The 18588-nt window shown below is 33.1% G+C and overlaps 1 protein-coding gene across 1 annotated transcript; it reads right to left on the reverse strand.

Annotated features, from left to right (window-relative positions):
* Nucleotides 1-2239: 2239 nt before the first annotated feature.
* LOC130613177 (DNA-directed RNA polymerase, mitochondrial-like) lies at nt 2240-18429 on the reverse strand. Its single transcript, XM_057434504.1, has 18 exons — nt 18298-18429; nt 16753-17138; nt 16095-16346; nt 15460-15667; nt 12000-12149; nt 11680-11882; nt 11152-11307; nt 10112-10397; nt 8708-8939; nt 7820-8016; nt 6560-6750; nt 6241-6425; nt 5601-5722; nt 4991-5193; nt 3895-4233; nt 3031-3119; nt 2598-2659; nt 2240-2358 (listed from the first exon to the last, which is right to left on the reverse strand). The coding sequence occupies exons 1-18, from the start codon at nt 18365-18367 to the stop codon at nt 2309-2311; spliced, it is 3381 nt and encodes a 1126-aa protein (XP_057290487.1). The 5' UTR covers nt 18368-18429; the 3' UTR covers nt 2240-2308.
* Nucleotides 18430-18588: the final 159 nt, after the last annotated feature.

Here is an 18588-nt window from a genome sequence, read left to right on the forward strand (position 1 = left end):
CACTTCGTCACGAACAGTTGAAACGACGGTCGAACTCTAATAACAAAACCTCTATATATGTAGCGCACACGTTATAACGGACCCCTCTCTTTAACGCAGACGCCAGTCCGAAGTCTCAATTTACATCTTCCTCTCTCGAACTAAAATCTTGACATTGGACTCTCCCATGGGGTTGGGCCGTATGAAACAATGTTTAACCCTTTTCTTGTAATATGTTTTTTTATTTATTTTTTGGTCAGTTTATGGCCTTTTCATGGCCATAAGAATAGAAAAATCGAAGGGGTTTCTTAACTTTGTTTTACTCCTTTAAATAAAAGAAAGCAGCATATTGAGTTTAGGCTCTTTCTTCTCCCAGCAGCGCAGCTTCTTGACATACTTTGCGAGTAAGTAATTTACATATAACACAAACATCTAATGGAACACAGAAAATTTTAGTTAAAAAATTTTGCACACACAGCTTTGGTTCAGTTTACGAGATTATTGCTTTGCTTTTTGTTTTACTTTATCTTTTGTGAATTTAAAAACAGAAGTTGCACGATGTTTTAAAATCATAAAGAGATAACATCACGACGACTTTGTTTCTGTTTGTCAGACCGTTTGTAAGCTAACAAAAACTGGCATTGAAAAAGCATATGCATTACAAAGGCTTAGTCTAAGGTTCAAAAATCCTGACATTTTTCCCGACATCTCATAAAATATCAAGTTTTCCTGACATTGTGGCTATATTTTTTAAATTCCTGACGGAGTGGACACAGAAAATATATTCTTAAATTTCAAAATCACAGCTTCTCCGTCATGTCATTTCCCCAAATTGATTTCGCGCATGTGAATCAATAACAAAAACATATCGTTACGTGCTAACGATATAGAGGTGTTATCCCTCACAAAAAAACAGTATGCCTACGTGATTATGTTGTTTGGACAAGTTTAAGAAGTTCTGGCAAGCAATTAGACCCAGAGTGCAAAAAGGCTAAGTGCAGAGAAAGCCATAAAAAATTGCATGGTGGATGAGATAAACCTTAACTTGTAAATGCTCAATTATGTTCTAGGTAATTCTTGACAGGATAGAAATTCCCTGTTGCTTTATAATGTACATTCTCTTATTCAACAATATATTCTAGGTCATACAGTTCCGACGAATAACATTTTTAAATGCAGAAAAAGTAGTGCTGTACAAGATAATGATGAACATTGGATGTCTTTTGTTGGCCCAAACGTTTTGTTGTCCTAATGGCAAGTTGCCTTAATCAAGAGCGGTTTATAGAGAAAGTGACGAGAAAGAGACCCAAGTGACATGACATTTTACAGTGTCGTATATTAGCAATAAAAATTTGAATGGCAGTAGAAGATGAGCAGTATCAAGTTCAGTTGAAAAACAGACAGGTGACGAGCAAAAAATTGTCCACAAAAATTTTTTTTTTGTGGACAATTTTTTGCAGTCCTGAAAATATTGCTTATTACAAAAAGAGAGTGGGGAAAATATAACAATGAATTTGGTTTATGGATTCACAAACATGTGGTACCGAAATGTTATCATCAAGCACAAACGGTAACAACCGTCTGAAAATAACTGTGAGATTTACGTTTCCGATTTAGCAGTATGCGTTTATTCTTAATCGTCACCTATGTGAGATATCATGGTCTGTCTTAACGATAAAATCTGGCTCCATTTGAGTTATTTCAATGTTTTATCTATATATTTGGACATAATATGAAAGTTACGTCATATCGTTACTCTTATTGTATTGACTCTCATAAGAGTACTCTTCTCACTAATTATATAGCAATAAGGCGCTGGGGTTAGCGAGATACTGTAAAGATGTAATGTCTTACGTGTAGTGGTATTCGTCTAACAGACCATAAATTGGCTTTATTTCAAACTCGGCTTTTTTAACCATATAATATAACCTCGATCCCAGAGCCGTTGTCTCTGTATATAAGGCAGCTAGATAAGCGTAGCGCCTGTGAGAGACAAAAAGGTGAGGTTGATGGGAATAGGAACATTTCTAACAAACGTAATGGATGTTGTGTGCAAATGAGCGACATCTAGACCGAAAAGTCACATTCATATAGGAGATAGAAAATCCACCATCAGTCGCGCAATTGGAACGGAAGAAAAAAAAGTAAATGACGCAATACAGGAAAAACAATTGTTGGGTTTGATGAACCTCGTCCACGGGGCTTTTTGCAAAAAAGCCCTGAAAACGAGGTTGTGGTTTTATATATAGGACCAGTTAGGTTAAAAATAGTTTGTACGAGTGTATTTTGCAAAAAAAACTTTAAAAAAACAGTATTTATACAGCTTTCGTCAACTAAAAAAATAAACTGAATCCAAAACTTTCTTGATATCAAAGGAACCTAAAGAAAATAACATATTACATCAACTATATATAATTTCATAGGAAGTCTTTACCAAATTTTCATTTAACTCCCCCACAACCTTCTCTTAACACAGGTCAAGATACTGGCAAGATACAAGTGAAGACACGAGTGGGGACACAGATGAAGACACAGGTGAAGTTACATATAAAGACAGAGGTGAAGATACAGGTGAAGACATTGGTAAAGACACAAGGTTAAGTGAATTAGTAGCCCACCTTGTTCGGGTAATGCGTTAAAGTTGGCTGCTTTCGTTCCGTCCTTCAGAGGTTTACGAAGTCTGAAATATCAAAAATAGTACAAGGTAAACCCGCGTATAACATATATATTTTAGACTACTAAATAAAATTAATAATAAGGAGTTGCAATTATTAAATACGGAAGAAAAAAGTATGTGTATTTCAATAAGAAGCCTTTATGGTCGCTTTATTCAAATTAATGTCATTGCATTGCAACGATTTTTTTCATCTCACATTTAGAATTGGATTGCAGGAAAAATTGAACAGGAAAATACTCTGCTCTCTCAATAAATTAATTAATGAGAGGAGGCAGGGGTGATTATTTAGCACTCTATCATAACAGAAGTTTTAAAACACTTTAAAAACAAAACAAATACTGAGTATATTGAATACTGAGTATATTAAAACTCACGGCTTGCCAGCGAATTTTTTATCAAAATGTTGTTTCAAATCATCCAGAATAGGCAGCTGGTGTAAAGCTACGAATTCTTCTCGACAGAACTAAAACAATAACAAAACCATACCCGTTAGATAGATTTCACAAGTATTCAGTCTACCTTGAAAAAAAAATTGCGGTAATTAATATTACGGAGCTTTTTTTTCGCAATTTTGAACCCTATCCGCAGAATTATGTGCTTCTTTTAAGTCAATTAAAAAGAAAATTAGTTCCGCAAAAATACGCATATGTCGAACAATCGTAAAAAAAATTTGATACGTTTTTAAGAACAATTGATTCGCAAAAATGTTTAAAATTCTTACATATGATTTACATTACTTTACAGTAAACATCGATACGAAATTTTTGTGGTATAACTAACTATAATACTAACAATATTCAAAATGTAAATTTTTCATAAAAAAGAAGTCTGCATTCTCACGAGAACTTACACTTAATCTGCATTTTGTATAAAAAGTCTAATCACAAACAAATGTTTTGCAATAATTTCTTCCAGTTTAAAATATACTCCCCCCTTCTTTTAGAAACTATTAACTGCCAGCGTCATTTTCACTGGAATTGTGCACGAATTTCTCCTATTGGTTGTAACGTTTAAGCGGACACAAAACGCAGAAAAAAAATAAACTTCTTAAACTTTAGTTACGATTCCAAAAAGCCTTAGATGTTTTAGCACTTTTGTTGAACTTTTACTACACCTTTTCCAGTGACACATCGCAGAGACATAAAATTTTGCAAAAACATGCATCAGATAAATGTTGATGATAAAAAACTATTATTGGTCAAAGAACAATTTTCTTTGGACGAGGATAGCCCACTTACTTTATTCATGAGATCGACATCACAAGCATGTGACCAAAAACTATCGTGTACAGAAGCAAACGTCATTTGGTGTTCCTGGCAACGAAGTGCTGTGAGCATCAAATGAGACGAATCCAGTGAATGTATAAAGTTTGGAGGAAAACCTCCTTTCTGTTTTGTTAAGTTCGGTATTTGTGTATAGTCAAAATAATGCGAAGACGAGACAGTTTGCAGTGGAGTAGAAATACTCTCCGTGGTTTCCCTGTGGTAAGGTTGGATCACAGGGAGTCCAAGAGGTGTAACCCAATCGACGCAATTGCCAGTTAACGCGATTTGCGCAGCTGATATTGTCAACCAATCCTAAAAAAAGGGTAAAAATTTGTCACATCGAGTTGTACCTCTTTTATGCGCGATATTCTTAGGACTCTCATCTTTCGAACAATTTCCCCCAAAAACCTATGCCTTTTCAGTCAAATTTTTTTGTTAGAAAAAATATTAGTCACTTAGAGAGAGAGAGAATTTCAGACTTCCGCTAATTTTTAAATTTTCTGTTTGCACTTTTTCAGACGCTATGCAAGACAGTTAAAAAACAATTAAAATAACTCTAGGCTCTAACCCAGTGAGTATTCTAAGACATAAATCGTCAGAGAAAATATTTGTCCGTCAAAAAAAAATGTTGCTTGGCGATTGACTGGTCACATTGTCTGTTGCAACGAAGGAAGAGCTCTTACGAATTAGCACCAGAGCCTAACAACGTACGTACCAAATACATCAAAAGGTTTTGGGTCTATAATCCTGCGTTATGATTACGTTAACTCTTTCACATCGGACAGGTCAGATAAAAGTCCTTCGAAAAAACACTTTTAAATCCACCCAAACTTGACTTATTTAAACCCTTCAGTCTCAGATCAAAGTTTCACAATTTTCTCTTTCGAAAGATCGAAAACAGGAAATTAATGAGACCTTAAGGATGTCATTGCTTTTATTTTATCTCGTAGATTGTTTTTATAACTTTGCGCAATACATAGATAAAACATAAGCCTTTATTATCAAATCAGCAAATTGTAGGTATTAAAAAAATAGTTTTAATTTATCTAGGATTAAAAAATAAAACTACCTGTATTAACCTTGCAGACGTAAACATTTCTGTCAAACTTTTAAACACTTCTTGAACGACATAAACAGAAGCTTTAAAAATAATATCGCTGCCGACACCCAATTCTTTCAACTGTTTCTCGATTTGCAATCTACCCCCAACAAAGGTTACACCATAGACAACCGTCATTACAGTTTGCTTGACAACTTTACGTGTAACTTTACCTAAAAACGACAGTTACGATAACGTTTCCCCGGAATTTTTATTCTCTTTTTTATTTTTAGGGGGCTATCTATTTAAAAGGGACGTGTAAGACAGGGGGCATAATAAACTTTTGTAAAATTTTCTCTCACTCGCCAGTCAAATGGGTTTTTTAACAAGATTCGTATTGAAAAGATTTAACAAGGGGGTATTTATCAGAAGGGGTATATTAGATGGACAAATACCAGATGGGCCGATTATTAAAAAAAACATCGAAACAGAGAGGCGTTTAATAGAGATGAACGTTTAGTCGAGAGAGGTGTTTAACGAGAGGAGCGTCTAATAGAAGGACGTGTTTAAACGAAGCTTGGCAGTAAAAAGTGATTAGACTATACTGGCAAATTAACAAAATAACTCAATAACTTCATACCTTCCAGTAGCTGTGCGATGGCCAACCCTTCTGCTGCATCTTCATTTCGAGTCTTTTCAACCAAGTTGGCAACTTCCATATATACATCTTGAGGTCTATCTGATGGCATTAAATTCACCTGTCTGAAGAAGTTAAAAACTTTGCTTACTTTTTTCTTACAAGCTGAATTGCTCATCCTGTAAACATTCGTAAAATAATTAAAAAAAAATAAAGTAAAACTTTAACCTTCACCAAAGTTATATATTTGTAAGGAGGAATAGAATTAGAAGAACATAAACACAATCAAGAAAAACAAAAAAGACTAAAAAGTGAAAATTCCGTATTTTCCCGCGAATGTTTTTCCGGCAATAGTTCACATTCCTTTTTACAGTAAAAAGTTATGCCCTATGTTTTCAAGTGTTAAAACGATCGTATTTTGTTTGTGTAAACTATGAACTTTGCAAAATTTGTTAAAACTAACAAGGTGTCGTATCGTAGCATTGTATAATTGTTACACTATTTAAAAAACTTCTTTCCGCACATTGAACAGGGCTAGAGTAAAAAATCAGGAGAATTTAAGAAGCAAATTTTCAATATTTTTTAAGGATTTTAGGTGAGGTAACGAAACAAGAATGAGCATATTATACATAAACACACTCACTTAGCGCCATATTCGTCACGCCCAAGTCCAGCATAATGTTGCAATCCATTACATGAGCCGTCTTGGTGCACAGGTATATGCGAGACAAAATTCTCAGGGTCACCTGACCGTATTGCATCTGTTAATTCCATACAAGCAACTAACGTCTGCCATGGATCGCTACCATCCTGCCACCATTTCCGACCCTGACAACCAAGGAGGAGAATAGTTAGTTGCGTTTTTCACACACCCTTCCCATTTTCTTTCTTTCTCTCTTTCTCTTCTCCCCACAGAAAACAACCACCATTTTAAATTTAAAAAAAAATAAGTAAAAACTTACGGTGAGCGGGTTATCAGCTGAGTCCATGACGTCATCGATATGTCTGTCAACAAACTCGATTCGTTCTTGAAGTGACGATTTCTTCAGTTGACCATGCACATTAACAAGATGCACTTTCAACCAATTCAAGCCTTTCTTACCAAGAGGTTTCCCGTCAGCGAACAATAACAAACCACGTGATACATCACTACCTAAAATGTGTGAGTATTGACCACGTGACTTTTAATGATACTATCCCTAACGTTATGTTTAATTTAGGTGAACTGAAGCTTTTTGATTAAGTCACTGTTCATCACTGTTTCATCCCTAATTTTTAAAATGTCAAATGTTAACCCTATTTGGTCCGGGGGAGGGGGCTTCCGCCCCCCCTGACGGTTTTTTTTAATAACTCCTGATTGCTTTCCTATATAGCTATGATACTTACTGAGTTTCAACATTTATCTCATAGACACCTGCATGCTAAATTTTTAGGTCCTATACCTTTCAGAGGCTTTGATGTTGGCCATTACTCGAAACTACCCCTAAAATCTCTATGAAATCCTTATAATGGGAAAAATCTAATAACTCCTGTTAGGATTATCCTAAGAACTTAAAACTTGCAACACAACTTTGTTTCATCAAGAAGAATCATTTTGAATAATTTTGACACGTGATTAATCCGATTTCCCGATTTTGTCGGATTTTACCCGAAAATCGGAAAAAACGGATTTTCGGGCAATTTTTGGCAATTTTTTATCCGATCCATGTAAAAACCGGAAGATATGTTAAAAAAATTTATTTAGCTTTCAAAAACTTCAAACAGAATGTACAAATTCACTGTAGAACAAAAGTAATTATATTTTAAGCAGATAGTGGCATTTTTAAGACTTTTCAAGCTTCTGATAACGTCACAGAAAATGTACTGACGCAAGCAAAAATTTATTGCCGCCATTTTGTTCCTTTTATGACGTACTATAAGTGTGTCAAGTTTGATTCAATTTGAACAATCCTATGAAAAGTTATTGCGGAATCCGCCCCCCCCGTTATAGTATGTTCGAAAAACCCCGGACCGAATAGGGTTAAATCCTTTGCCACAACAACGATAATTTTACATAATTGTAGCACTTTAACGAAAAAACTAAAAATGAGACGCAAATTTTCAACTTTTTGTGATGAAAGGATGCAAATTTTAGCGACCTGTACTTAAAATCACTTTAAAAGTCAACGTGAATTAAAAAAAAATGAGATGTTTGTCTCGAACACTTGAAAATCAAACATTACCGATGTGAGAGCAGTGCGGAGCAATAGGATAGATCCGCCCTCTGAAATCCAAGTTGTTTGGTATCCAAAACACTGAGTGACGAAAATAATTGGAAACAGATAACTTGTAGAGCTGATCCATCCGAAGTGCGAACAACTCGTGGTACAACTTCTTGCGGCGCTGGCGAGATTTTCTTTCTTCCAGAGTCATTGCTCTCCTGAAAAAAAAACGAATCATCGAAAAATTAGTCCGCTATAGATGTACGACCTTAAATTAAGATTCTCGAATTGAATGCAAAAATGTGTTAAGGATTTTGAATTAAAGGGTGCTTATATAAACAGACTAGCTAGGTCTAATAGTAATCTTTCGATGGTTTATCGAAAAATTTAAGCTTCTAATTATTTTATTTAAAATATATAACATTTTCGTTTTGTATGGATACAAAACATTGTTGCCACCTATCTCACTTCTTATTAAAGTTATTAAAACATCGACCTTATCATTCTTTTAGAATAAAAATGTAATAGATTTCCACGAATTAGTTGGTCAGGTGTGATGTGTGTTGCTACAACACAAATGTTATACTACCAATACGATATGCCGCACTTACGAACTATTTATTTTGTCTTACCTTTTAAACACGATATTATAAATCCACTCATCATAGCCTGTTCAGTTCCTATTGGTACTTTTATTAACAAGCGTTCTGCGAAGAAGGATCCGAATGCGTTCAAAGCTCACATTTTAGCCACAACAGCCGTATAAGACAGAAATAATTCAACTAAATAACCAACTAAGTTATAAATCCTATTCTGGCATCATTTGACCGTAGTGTTTTACCAAGGCTACTGTTGGTAATATAGTGCATACACAACCTTATTGACTAAGGAAAGAACCAGTTCACTCACTTTGACTTCCACTGCTCCACATACGGCAACTTTGGACCAATAATATCCAGCTTCATATCTCCATCACCATTAAATAGGTCGATCATAATATCAAGAATTCTCTCGTTAACCTTCCACGCACAGTTTCCAAGATAGTTTAAACAATCGAATATTCTGTCGATATCGCCATTTTTCGATGCTTTCGACAATTCGTTAAGTTTGTATTCGCCTGTTACCGTACGAACTAGATCACCTGGAAAAATAAAAACATGTTTAGACTATACAGCTCCTATTTCCACGTTTCTAGTCGTTTAGTATTGCTTTCAGGTAAGTTTCAACAATTAAGAGCATGCGTGCAAGCATTCACCTTCAACCCTGGACTTAATATCTGTGGAAATGGCTGTGATTTTTCTCGAAATGGCTACACAGTATCACTTCGTCATTACTCTGTAGCTAGTAGCCAGTAAATGTTTTACTTTGGCAGGAGTTTAGGCAAAGTAAGCAACGTCAACGCCCTAAAAACTGGGAAATTTAGGCGTGCTGGCGTCAGCTACAATCAGTACTGTTTAAGATTTTAAACTAACCAAATAACTTAAGATCCTAAGCTCGTTGTGAACATTAATATTTGAAGAGTGTGTTAGACAGTGTGACCAGATTAAGGACAAAGTAGGTTTTAAAATTCCGTCTTTCTTTTTTACCAATTATGTTCAAGGTTGTGGATTGAATTAGCTTAAACAATAAATGTAAATGGATCAAGTTGACTTAACTGTCTTGCTAGATTTTAGTGAAAACTCTTTGCTAATTATTTGCTTCCTCTTATAATAAGCTGTGTGTACATTTGTGTAACCTGTTTTCGTATTCTGTAATTCATTCATTTTAATTGATAAGGCATACACTCCCAGCATAAATTTTAAAGGTCAGAATGTTTTCCAAAACATGAACAAATGTTTACATAACAAAATGCACTTACTGCAAGGACCACAATTTTTAGCACTTAAATAACTTTCTGATTTACCTTGGGGTGGTTTAAAGGTATATACTTGTTGACTTGCAAAAGCAACTAATTTGAGCAAAAACAATATAACTACTTTGGACAAGAACAGTTCGACTATTTCGATCAAGATCATGGAACAGTCTTTTAAACAAGAAAATATATAGTACATTGATTTAAAAACACTGTGATAAAACTACTTTAAACATGTACTGTAAAACTATCTGAAATAAAAACACGTGGTATCGTGGCTATTTCAATCAAAAACACAAAACAGTGCGACCAAACTAAGAACAGCATGCTGGCTTTTTTAAACATGAAAATAATTCAACTACTTTTAGCAAGGCAATAATACAACTACTTCTAGCAACATAGAAAACTCTCCAAGAGTCTACTACAACTAGTTTGAGCAAGTCCTTGGTACTAATACTTACTATGCAGCAGAAGGTAAGCTCCACTATTGGATGATGTCCAAGGTCGTGGCGGTATACAAATTGGTAATTTATTTACCTCAAAGGAAATGTTTCCTAATTGAGACAAATAACTACTATAAAGACGTCCAACAGTAGGGTGAAATTTCAATATCCCAATTTGATGATGTCCAATAAATTCGTGGTGATGACTCAATGATGGTTCGATTTTACCTCTCTTGGACTTCAAAAAAATACTTGTGTCAATAGTCGCTACTTTTTTTAATATGTCGAGTACAACACTTGATGCCTATCAAAAGAAAGTAACTAAATGATACTCCTTCTGCACAAACAATCAGAATGTGTCTTATTAAAGCAAATAAAAACATGTTGCATGGTCACACAGCTTAGACATATGTCTACATTTTGGCTTTAACTAAGCCAAAAGGCGCATTAAGCATGCCTTCTCAATCATCTAGAAAAAATATCACTAAACTAAAAATTGAATTCATTGAACACAAAAAGGATGAGTAAAACAAACATTTTAATGCGCAACTATCTGATGCAAACAGAGTTCACAAATAAATTCTGATGAACTATAAATTAAAAATATCATGATAGCATCAATTATAAATCTTCCACATTTTTATTGCACGTTATTACAGTAAGTTGTGCTTATATGGTTTTTAATTTTTTGTAAATGCATTTATCTTACTTAGCAATAACCGTACGATTACAGTCACGTCCACAATATTTGTGTCATTATTGTGCTAAATTTTTAAAAAACTAACAGGTTTTTTTTTTTTTTTAAATCTTCAGGAATTTCAATTATACCTTAAACGAAATTAAAATGCAACTGCTTAAGTAATTGAAATTGGTAATTTTACACAAAATTGGGTCTGCTAAAAGATAAAGTGTTTCGTGTTACCAAAAATACAATCTGCAGTCACATGCTTTGCTCAGTATGACAATTAAATTAAAAAAATCAAAATTCTAAGAATTTGAGAACAAAATATTGTATTTCAAAATTAAAGTTGACAAGCAGAGAAAAGAACGTTTTATACCATTGCCTTGATCTTTGTAGGCCATAAAGTTGGTGCAATATCCTCTGATGCCAAATAGGGTAGCATACTGTTAATTTCATTCCACTTTTTACGCGGTTCAAGAGATCCATCAATCCATTCAGTAGCTGATGTATATTCTTCACATATTCCCTGTACCTAATAATAATTAGAGAAAACATCACATACACTCTCCCTTTAGAAATCTACTTTCTAAAATATCAACTGCTAACTGTTTGGGCACTGAAATATGTTTGGACAGGAGGCATATAAGCAAGTCAAGAGTATACTGCTACGCTAAGGGAGGGGTAAAAATAAAGTTTGGAATAAAAATAAATTGTACAAGTAATTTATATGCAAATATAAAGTTACCAAATTTAACATCCCCCCTCTCTCAATCTGGTATACTTCAAAAATAATTCAAAACAAAATTGAAGGGTGGATGGGGCTTTTTGAAGGCTGAGATTTTAGTAAGGATTATAATATTCTCTGATGTTATCAGATAAGTCTAGCTAATAAATAAATGCATACCTTTTCAACAACACCATTGTCGTTTTTAAACTTTGCACAGAACCTTGAATACATCATTCGCCCAAGCCTTCTACAAATGAAATTAACTGGAATTCCCTGAGGCTGACTGCATATCAATGGAACAATATTATCAAATAGAATATCTGCCAGTTCATCAGGTGTAAGAACGCTTGCAAAGGTAACACACCTGTTGTACATGAAAGCTACAAACATAAAAGATGTTACTTTCATACAATATTGACACAATGACTTTTCTTCCAAATTTTTGTTTTATTAGAAATATGTAAGTATGCAAAACATATGTAAGTATGCAACAGTACCTCGGTTGTTCTTAAACTTTCGGACTTGAACGAGTTCTGTAATGAAATCCTTTCTCCACTGATCAATTATCGTTTGATACAAACGAGAGCGTTTAACAGCCAAACTGCTATGAACTTTAGTGACATCAATAGATGGAATTTCTAATGATCCTATGTGTAATAATAATAATACTATTTATAAAGAAGCTTTCGCCAAATTTTTCATCGTTACTACTGCAATATTTTTCTTCATGTAAAATGCTTACAAATTTTAAGCTATTATTTTGAAATCTTCATGTCATACTGCCACTCTTCAATTAGTATTGATTGATAATTAGTGAAAACTCTATGTGATTCAAATTTTATACATTATGGAAAAAAACAAATAAAATGAAGTTTTGCGTTGTGACTTCACCCACCACAAAACAACTTAATTTCAGAACACTTGTTTATGCCATTGGTATTACATTTGAATTATAAGAGAGTGCAAAGATTACATAAACAAGCTATTTGTGCAATTCTGATCGCCATTTTGAATCCAAATGTTTTGATTTCATTACATGGCTTATCAGCAAAAGGAGCAAAATTGTAAGAATAGTCACATGGAAGTTTTTTGTACATATAACAATGTCAATAAAACTTGGATTTGTTACTCATTAGCTGTGGAACACACAGCTTCTAGTTTCGGCTGAAAGCTCGAACAAATCCTGATTTTGTGGGATTTAAGTTAACATATGCACATCTCGGACGCAGTTAGTAAAATTGCAGCTTTTAAAACTAAAATTTTAAAAACTGCATAGCTCAGGTTTAAAAAAGATCTCTCTTTGTCTGGTAAATCCTTCGTATGTTTTCTATACTATCACACCTATGTAAATCTTAGTAAAATGTTTTTTATTATTTTGGCTATCACAGACATATATAGCAGACCAGCTAACGTAGTCAGTGTCAGTTAGATGGCAATATATACATACAGACAGCTAGCTAGCTATTTTGTGCTTTTCTCTCAAGCTTCCATTTAGTTTGGTATGAGTCCATTCTGGGCTAGCAATTTTTACTTCTTGTGTTGTTTTTTACCAACCTGAAGCTAGCCACAAAGTAGTAGGGAGGCATATAGATTTTGTAATAATAATCCTGCAAATTTTAGCTATGATGCATCATAGCTAAAACATCATAGTTTATTGTGTTTGCTTCACAGCAACAAAATAAAATATTTTATCCTAGTGGTATAAACGAGCTTCGATGTTTACGTTTTGACGGAATTTCCACGTTTGTGCATAAAATCTGAAATATCGACAGATTATAAAATGGGCCAGACTATATAGAAGAAGAAAGTTAACAGTCAGGGAGAACTGATAATTAGCATGTAACAGGATAGTTAGTCCACGCTTATATGACTATAATACGGTGGGGATCTTTTTTGCTTAAATTTCCATAATATGTCAATATTGTTTATAATGTATGACTTCTCCATGTTTTTTATGTCTGGCTACGTCTTTTCAATGTTTTTCTATAAAATCAGCATTGTCGTTTAAAGAGCATTTATAAATTGAATCCACAATATGGCTATTATACAGTAACAGCTGTCATATTTGTTGTGATGAAGTTAAGGCCAGTGCCAGTAAAGTCTGCATTTAGACGGTTAATTAGCCAGTATGATTTTGAAGGAAACCCGAGGTATAAAACGATGTTGGGCTTATATTATAGAGCTTGAAAAGTTGGTTAACAAGTCTTTTTAATTCTTAAAAATCTCTTTTCGTTCTCAAAATATTCACATTTAAAGAATTTCAGATTTAATTACATGTTGCGTAAATTATGATGTCATATTTCAGTAATAGCAAATTTTGACATTTTTATCATCATTAATTTTAGGCCTGTTAAGGCATATGCGTTCAAAGTTTATCAATGCATAGATATTATAAAAGTGAATTAATTAATTTTTTAGACAAAATGACACTTGTTTGCTCATTCCAGGCCTCTTAATTTTTTGCTGACGACTCCATAACTTGGGATCTGCATGTCGGTTTGCAATTAAATTTTGTGAGTAAACATATGGGGCCTATACAAGCTTACTCACAAAATTTAAAAATGAATATCTTTCACACGCAGTCATTTCTTGTTCTCTTTTTGCTTTTCATTGAAGCATAACATGGAACTAGGTAGATGACTATCGGAATATTGATATCCAATAAAAATACATAAATTTAAGCAAACATATCTCTACCGTATAATTAACCGCACAAGCAGCTTATTTTACTGCATGTAAATTAATCTGCATGCAAAAACTAGATTTTAATTTCAAGATCAAAAGATGCCTTGACTGAAAATTAAATTTTATAATAGGCTGGTTAGTCTACGGCTTATCCAATGATTATTTTGCCTGTCGATTTGCACAAAAGATCTTGGGAATATATACAACACCACATCACAATGAAACTACTCTGAAGTTGCTCAGATTTGCAGACCAGGGTGTTCTATTGGACTAGCCTTCAACCCATACAACAATGGTTGACTATCGCAGATATTTTTAGATTTTCGCCCATGATATATATCTCCCTGTAATCCTTTTGCAGATGTAATTGGCACAAAATAACAATTTGGCTACCACTTTAAATAAAATAGGCATATTTTTATTGGGCTTGCTGCTCAGTAACTAAACAGGAGGGTTCTACAATTCTGCAACCCTGTTTAATCTTTTCTCCATTTAAAAGGACTTTAAAAGGATTTAGGTGCTACCTAAATTGCAAAGCTAAACTTTTGTTGCCTTAATGAATTTCTTATCTTCCATGCTTAAAAGTGTTTTCTTGATGCTGTATATATTTTATTGACATAAACTAGCTCTTATGCAGGGATTTTGTTTTATTAAAACATGCTTTTACTGGTACAACTTTTAATAGAAACCTTAATTATTTAAAAAATGTGTAACTTTTCTATTTCATTAAATTTCAGTATTGTGTTTGTGAAAAGAAATAAAAACGATTTTTAGTAATTAGTCTAGCATCACGAGTTGCAAATGTTAGGCAAGCGAGGCTTGAGTTTTTATTAGCTTGCGATACATTGATGATTAGAAATAGGTTTGTGTATCCTCAGTAACAAAAAACCCAGCTCTGTTATAACATTGATTCCACAGCTTCATAGCTGTGGAGCTATCTTGCTTCAAAATAAAGTCACTGGAAGCATATAAGGTAGTGGCTGTAAAATCCCAATTTCTCAACCCTTTTATATAAACAGGTGACGTAATGATAATAAATCAGATTAAATCCGAAAAAGTGTGAATGAATAACCTTGCCAATATAGTGGAGGGGAAGTGAGCGAAGTAGGGAAAATACAGCGTTTAAAGCTAAATTTCTAGTTTTTATAATTAGCATTTGCAAAAAAAAAAAAAATTTAGTTTAATACTAACGTGTTATAAAAGTTTTGAGATTAACTTATATTTGAAAATATGAGCTAAGCTTTAAACTTATTAACACCATAAAAAAACTACCTTTTAATTCCAAATCAATTTGTGACTTGATAATTTTAGCAGCATCGTTATTTCTCAAGTGATATATGGTTGATTTACAAACAGATGTGTGTGATGTTTTAGCTTGGTTTAAATAATTTGGATATATTTTACCCAATGCATAGACTATTGCCGACACTTGCTGTTTGGTCAGACTTGATTTAAGTAACACCTGACGCACATCAATCCCCTATAAAATAAGATTAATCTTTACTTAATTTTTATCCAAACAATCTAAAATAAAACATTCAGCAAACGTCCAATAAAATTGTGAAAAAATAAATAGAATTATTTCTGTCTACCCTAACTGGCAGCTACATCTTTGGTTTGCAGAAGGACAGTTGGATATTATGATATAGAAACAGGTTTACCAGCACATTGATTTATAGATAAATCTATACGAAATCGATTAACTTCACATATTCAAATAGTTGAAAAATGTATTAGAAATAGTGCGATTTACGGCTTATAGTTGCAGTGATGCTTTTGCATAATTTCAATGAATATTATTATATGCACATGTCCATTATACTCTCCTTGATTTACAAAGTTTACAAAATATTCACTCACTTATTCGCAATTTTTGACATAGTCATACAGTTTACAATCATAATTACCTGATCTTCCATCTCACTTATAACACTTTCTGTTCTCACAACATCGTCAAGATTGCCACAGGCTTCCAGCAAACCAGCATAAGTTTGATAATTTGGCTCCAGTTCCTCTCGCTTCATGTTACGTAAGAGTAACTGAATATTTTTCCAACTTTTATGGCTGGCCCAAGCATGGATCATTTTATTGTAGCCTTCTATGTTAAATTTGTGACCATGTCTGCGATGGTAATTAAATAAATTCACAGCGCTTTGTAGCTATATCGAAAATAAAAATAAAAAAATAATAAACATGGCCCTCAGGCTACCAGCAAACTTTTCCTTAATCAGTAAATTAAAAAAAAAAACTTCCTTCATTTGTCTTTATTTTAACCACTTGTAAATGTAAAAAAACACATCATTCTCAGGACATTCACATAATTTTTTAAGCAACAAAATTTACTGATTGCCAGGCATCCAAGGCTTTATTGTAAGTAAATAGACAACTTTGAATCTCACGACAAAAGGTTTACACATGCTGTGAGTACAACAATATATACTTTCTAGAAAATACTAATCTTAAAAACCTCCGTAGTACAATGAATTATTGTCAGCATAAAATAAGAAAAATAAGACGTTGCAGTATTTACCAGTTAAAAATTGAACAGAAAACAAAAATACATACATCACCCAAATACAAGTATATGTCAATTTCTGCCAAAACACTTTGTTCGCCTTTGTAGGTCAGTTGACTCCCTCGTACAAACTTTGATGTTGTAGGTTTTGTTTTATGGGCTTTTTTCTTAGCTTTACTTTTACTTGTAATTTTGTTTACTTCCTCTAATTTTTGGCTATTTATCTCTTGTATACGTTCATTATACCGTTCTTTGAGAAATTCAAAAGTCTCTGCATCAACTATATCATGTTGAATATTTGCCCACACATTTCCATCTTGAACGACAGAATCGTAAATCTCGCCACATTGTTTCTTGACAGCAACAGGTTTATTGAACACATCAGAGGATGAGGCAATGCATCGAAAATTGTACACTTTATAATGTGAACGCCATCCTATTAAAACAGCAGGTTCATATAGCATTTAAGAGTTCAAAAAAGAGTAACTATTCCTATATGGCTGGTTCTCTTGAAAAGATCATTCTGCCAATGTTTACACGTTCTTTACAAATATCAGGTCCCTCAATAAGACCTGTATGCTGTCATGTAGGTAATTTTATCACAAATATAGATAAAAAATGTGTAGATAAAAAAACATTGATATTTATATAAATTTTCTGATTTTTTTAATCCATCTATTTTATTATTAAAAATTTTTCCTGTGTAGATATTTTATTTTACAAACTTGCTCAAAACATGCCCCACAATGTCATTTAGAATGTCTTTTCTATCTTAAGTGTAAAAACTTATATTTTTAGATATTTATTTATTTATTTTTTTTTTATCTAGCATTCGAAACTAATAAGAAATATAAAAATAATAATTATTACGAAATGTCTGAAACAGCGATGCATGAAAGATTCTTTTCTAATGTTATCCATTTTATATCTCAGCAATCGCAGTGTAAATGATAATAGCGGTTGGAAGGCGAGAGTTACATGTATCTTATTAATTGTATTTTTAATTCATTTATTTTTATTTAGAGTGGACACCTGTTGTTTAAATGTAGCTAAGATAAAAAAAATTATCATCTATACCATTAATTTTGACAGTTTTCAATATTTTCAACAGGAATTAATAATTAAGTCCTGGGCACTAGGTGGTGAAATACATGTCAATAACACCTAGATACCCACCATACTGCCCTATTAACATAAGCAAATCATTCTAATGTACTAAATGTGATTGCAAAGATGTAAATAGATTAGTATAGCATAAGACAAAAGAAAAAATGTTCTCCTGGATTGTCTTATATAGAGAGCATAAAAATCCTAATAGGAACATTGCAAAGCAATAGACATATAAAGCAATTTCACTGTGTAAACTATGTAACTCTATACACGATCATGTACATATGTGATGGTATATGGAGTTATTTTAACATGTGCGTTTATCCCCCAGAAACATTTTTTTTAATTAAGAGGACGGAATATCGTGTTTTAAATCCACATTTTACATGCATAAAGAACGTAAATGTTTAGTGCTATCTGCAAAGCAGAATTATCCAGATGCTGCACCATAACAATAAATTAGAATTAGGAAGAAGTAAACTTACCTTTAATTGGAGTTGTTCTGGATTGCAGTGTCTGACATGACTTACAAGCTCCTCTCAATAAACTTAGCATGTCTCATTTTTATATTTTTACACAATTGTCGTTTACTCTGAAAGACAACGTTAAATATTTATGAATAAACATTTATTTACCTTAAAAATGAATTAAGAAACTGAATTTTCTGTTTTTTCCAGGATTTTTTATAACAGATTTTTAATCAATTGTTTATCATTACTAGAAAAAGCACAATGTTACCATTAATGCATGTTTTAGTGCCTTCTAAAACCACTAAG

The sequence above is a fragment of the Hydractinia symbiolongicarpus genome, chromosome 10, assembly GCF_029227915.1.
Source record: "Hydractinia symbiolongicarpus strain clone_291-10 chromosome 10, HSymV2.1, whole genome shotgun sequence".
In the NCBI taxonomy this organism is placed as follows: Eukaryota; Metazoa; Cnidaria; class Hydrozoa; order Anthoathecata; family Hydractiniidae; genus Hydractinia; species Hydractinia symbiolongicarpus.

Coding starts and splice junctions, on each gene's coding strand:
- LOC130613177 (XM_057434504.1), bottom strand. CDS start 18,367: ATGCTAAGTTTATTGAGAGGAGCTTGTAAGTCATGTCAGACACTGCAA. Junction 17,139..18,297: donor CAGAACAACTCCAATTAAAG/GTAAGTTTACTT, acceptor CTGTTTTAATAG/GATGGCGTTCACATTATAAA. Junction 2,660..3,030: donor AAAAAATTCGCTGGCAAGCC/GTGAGTTTTAAT, acceptor TTGATATTTCAG/ACTTCGTAAACCTCTGAAGG.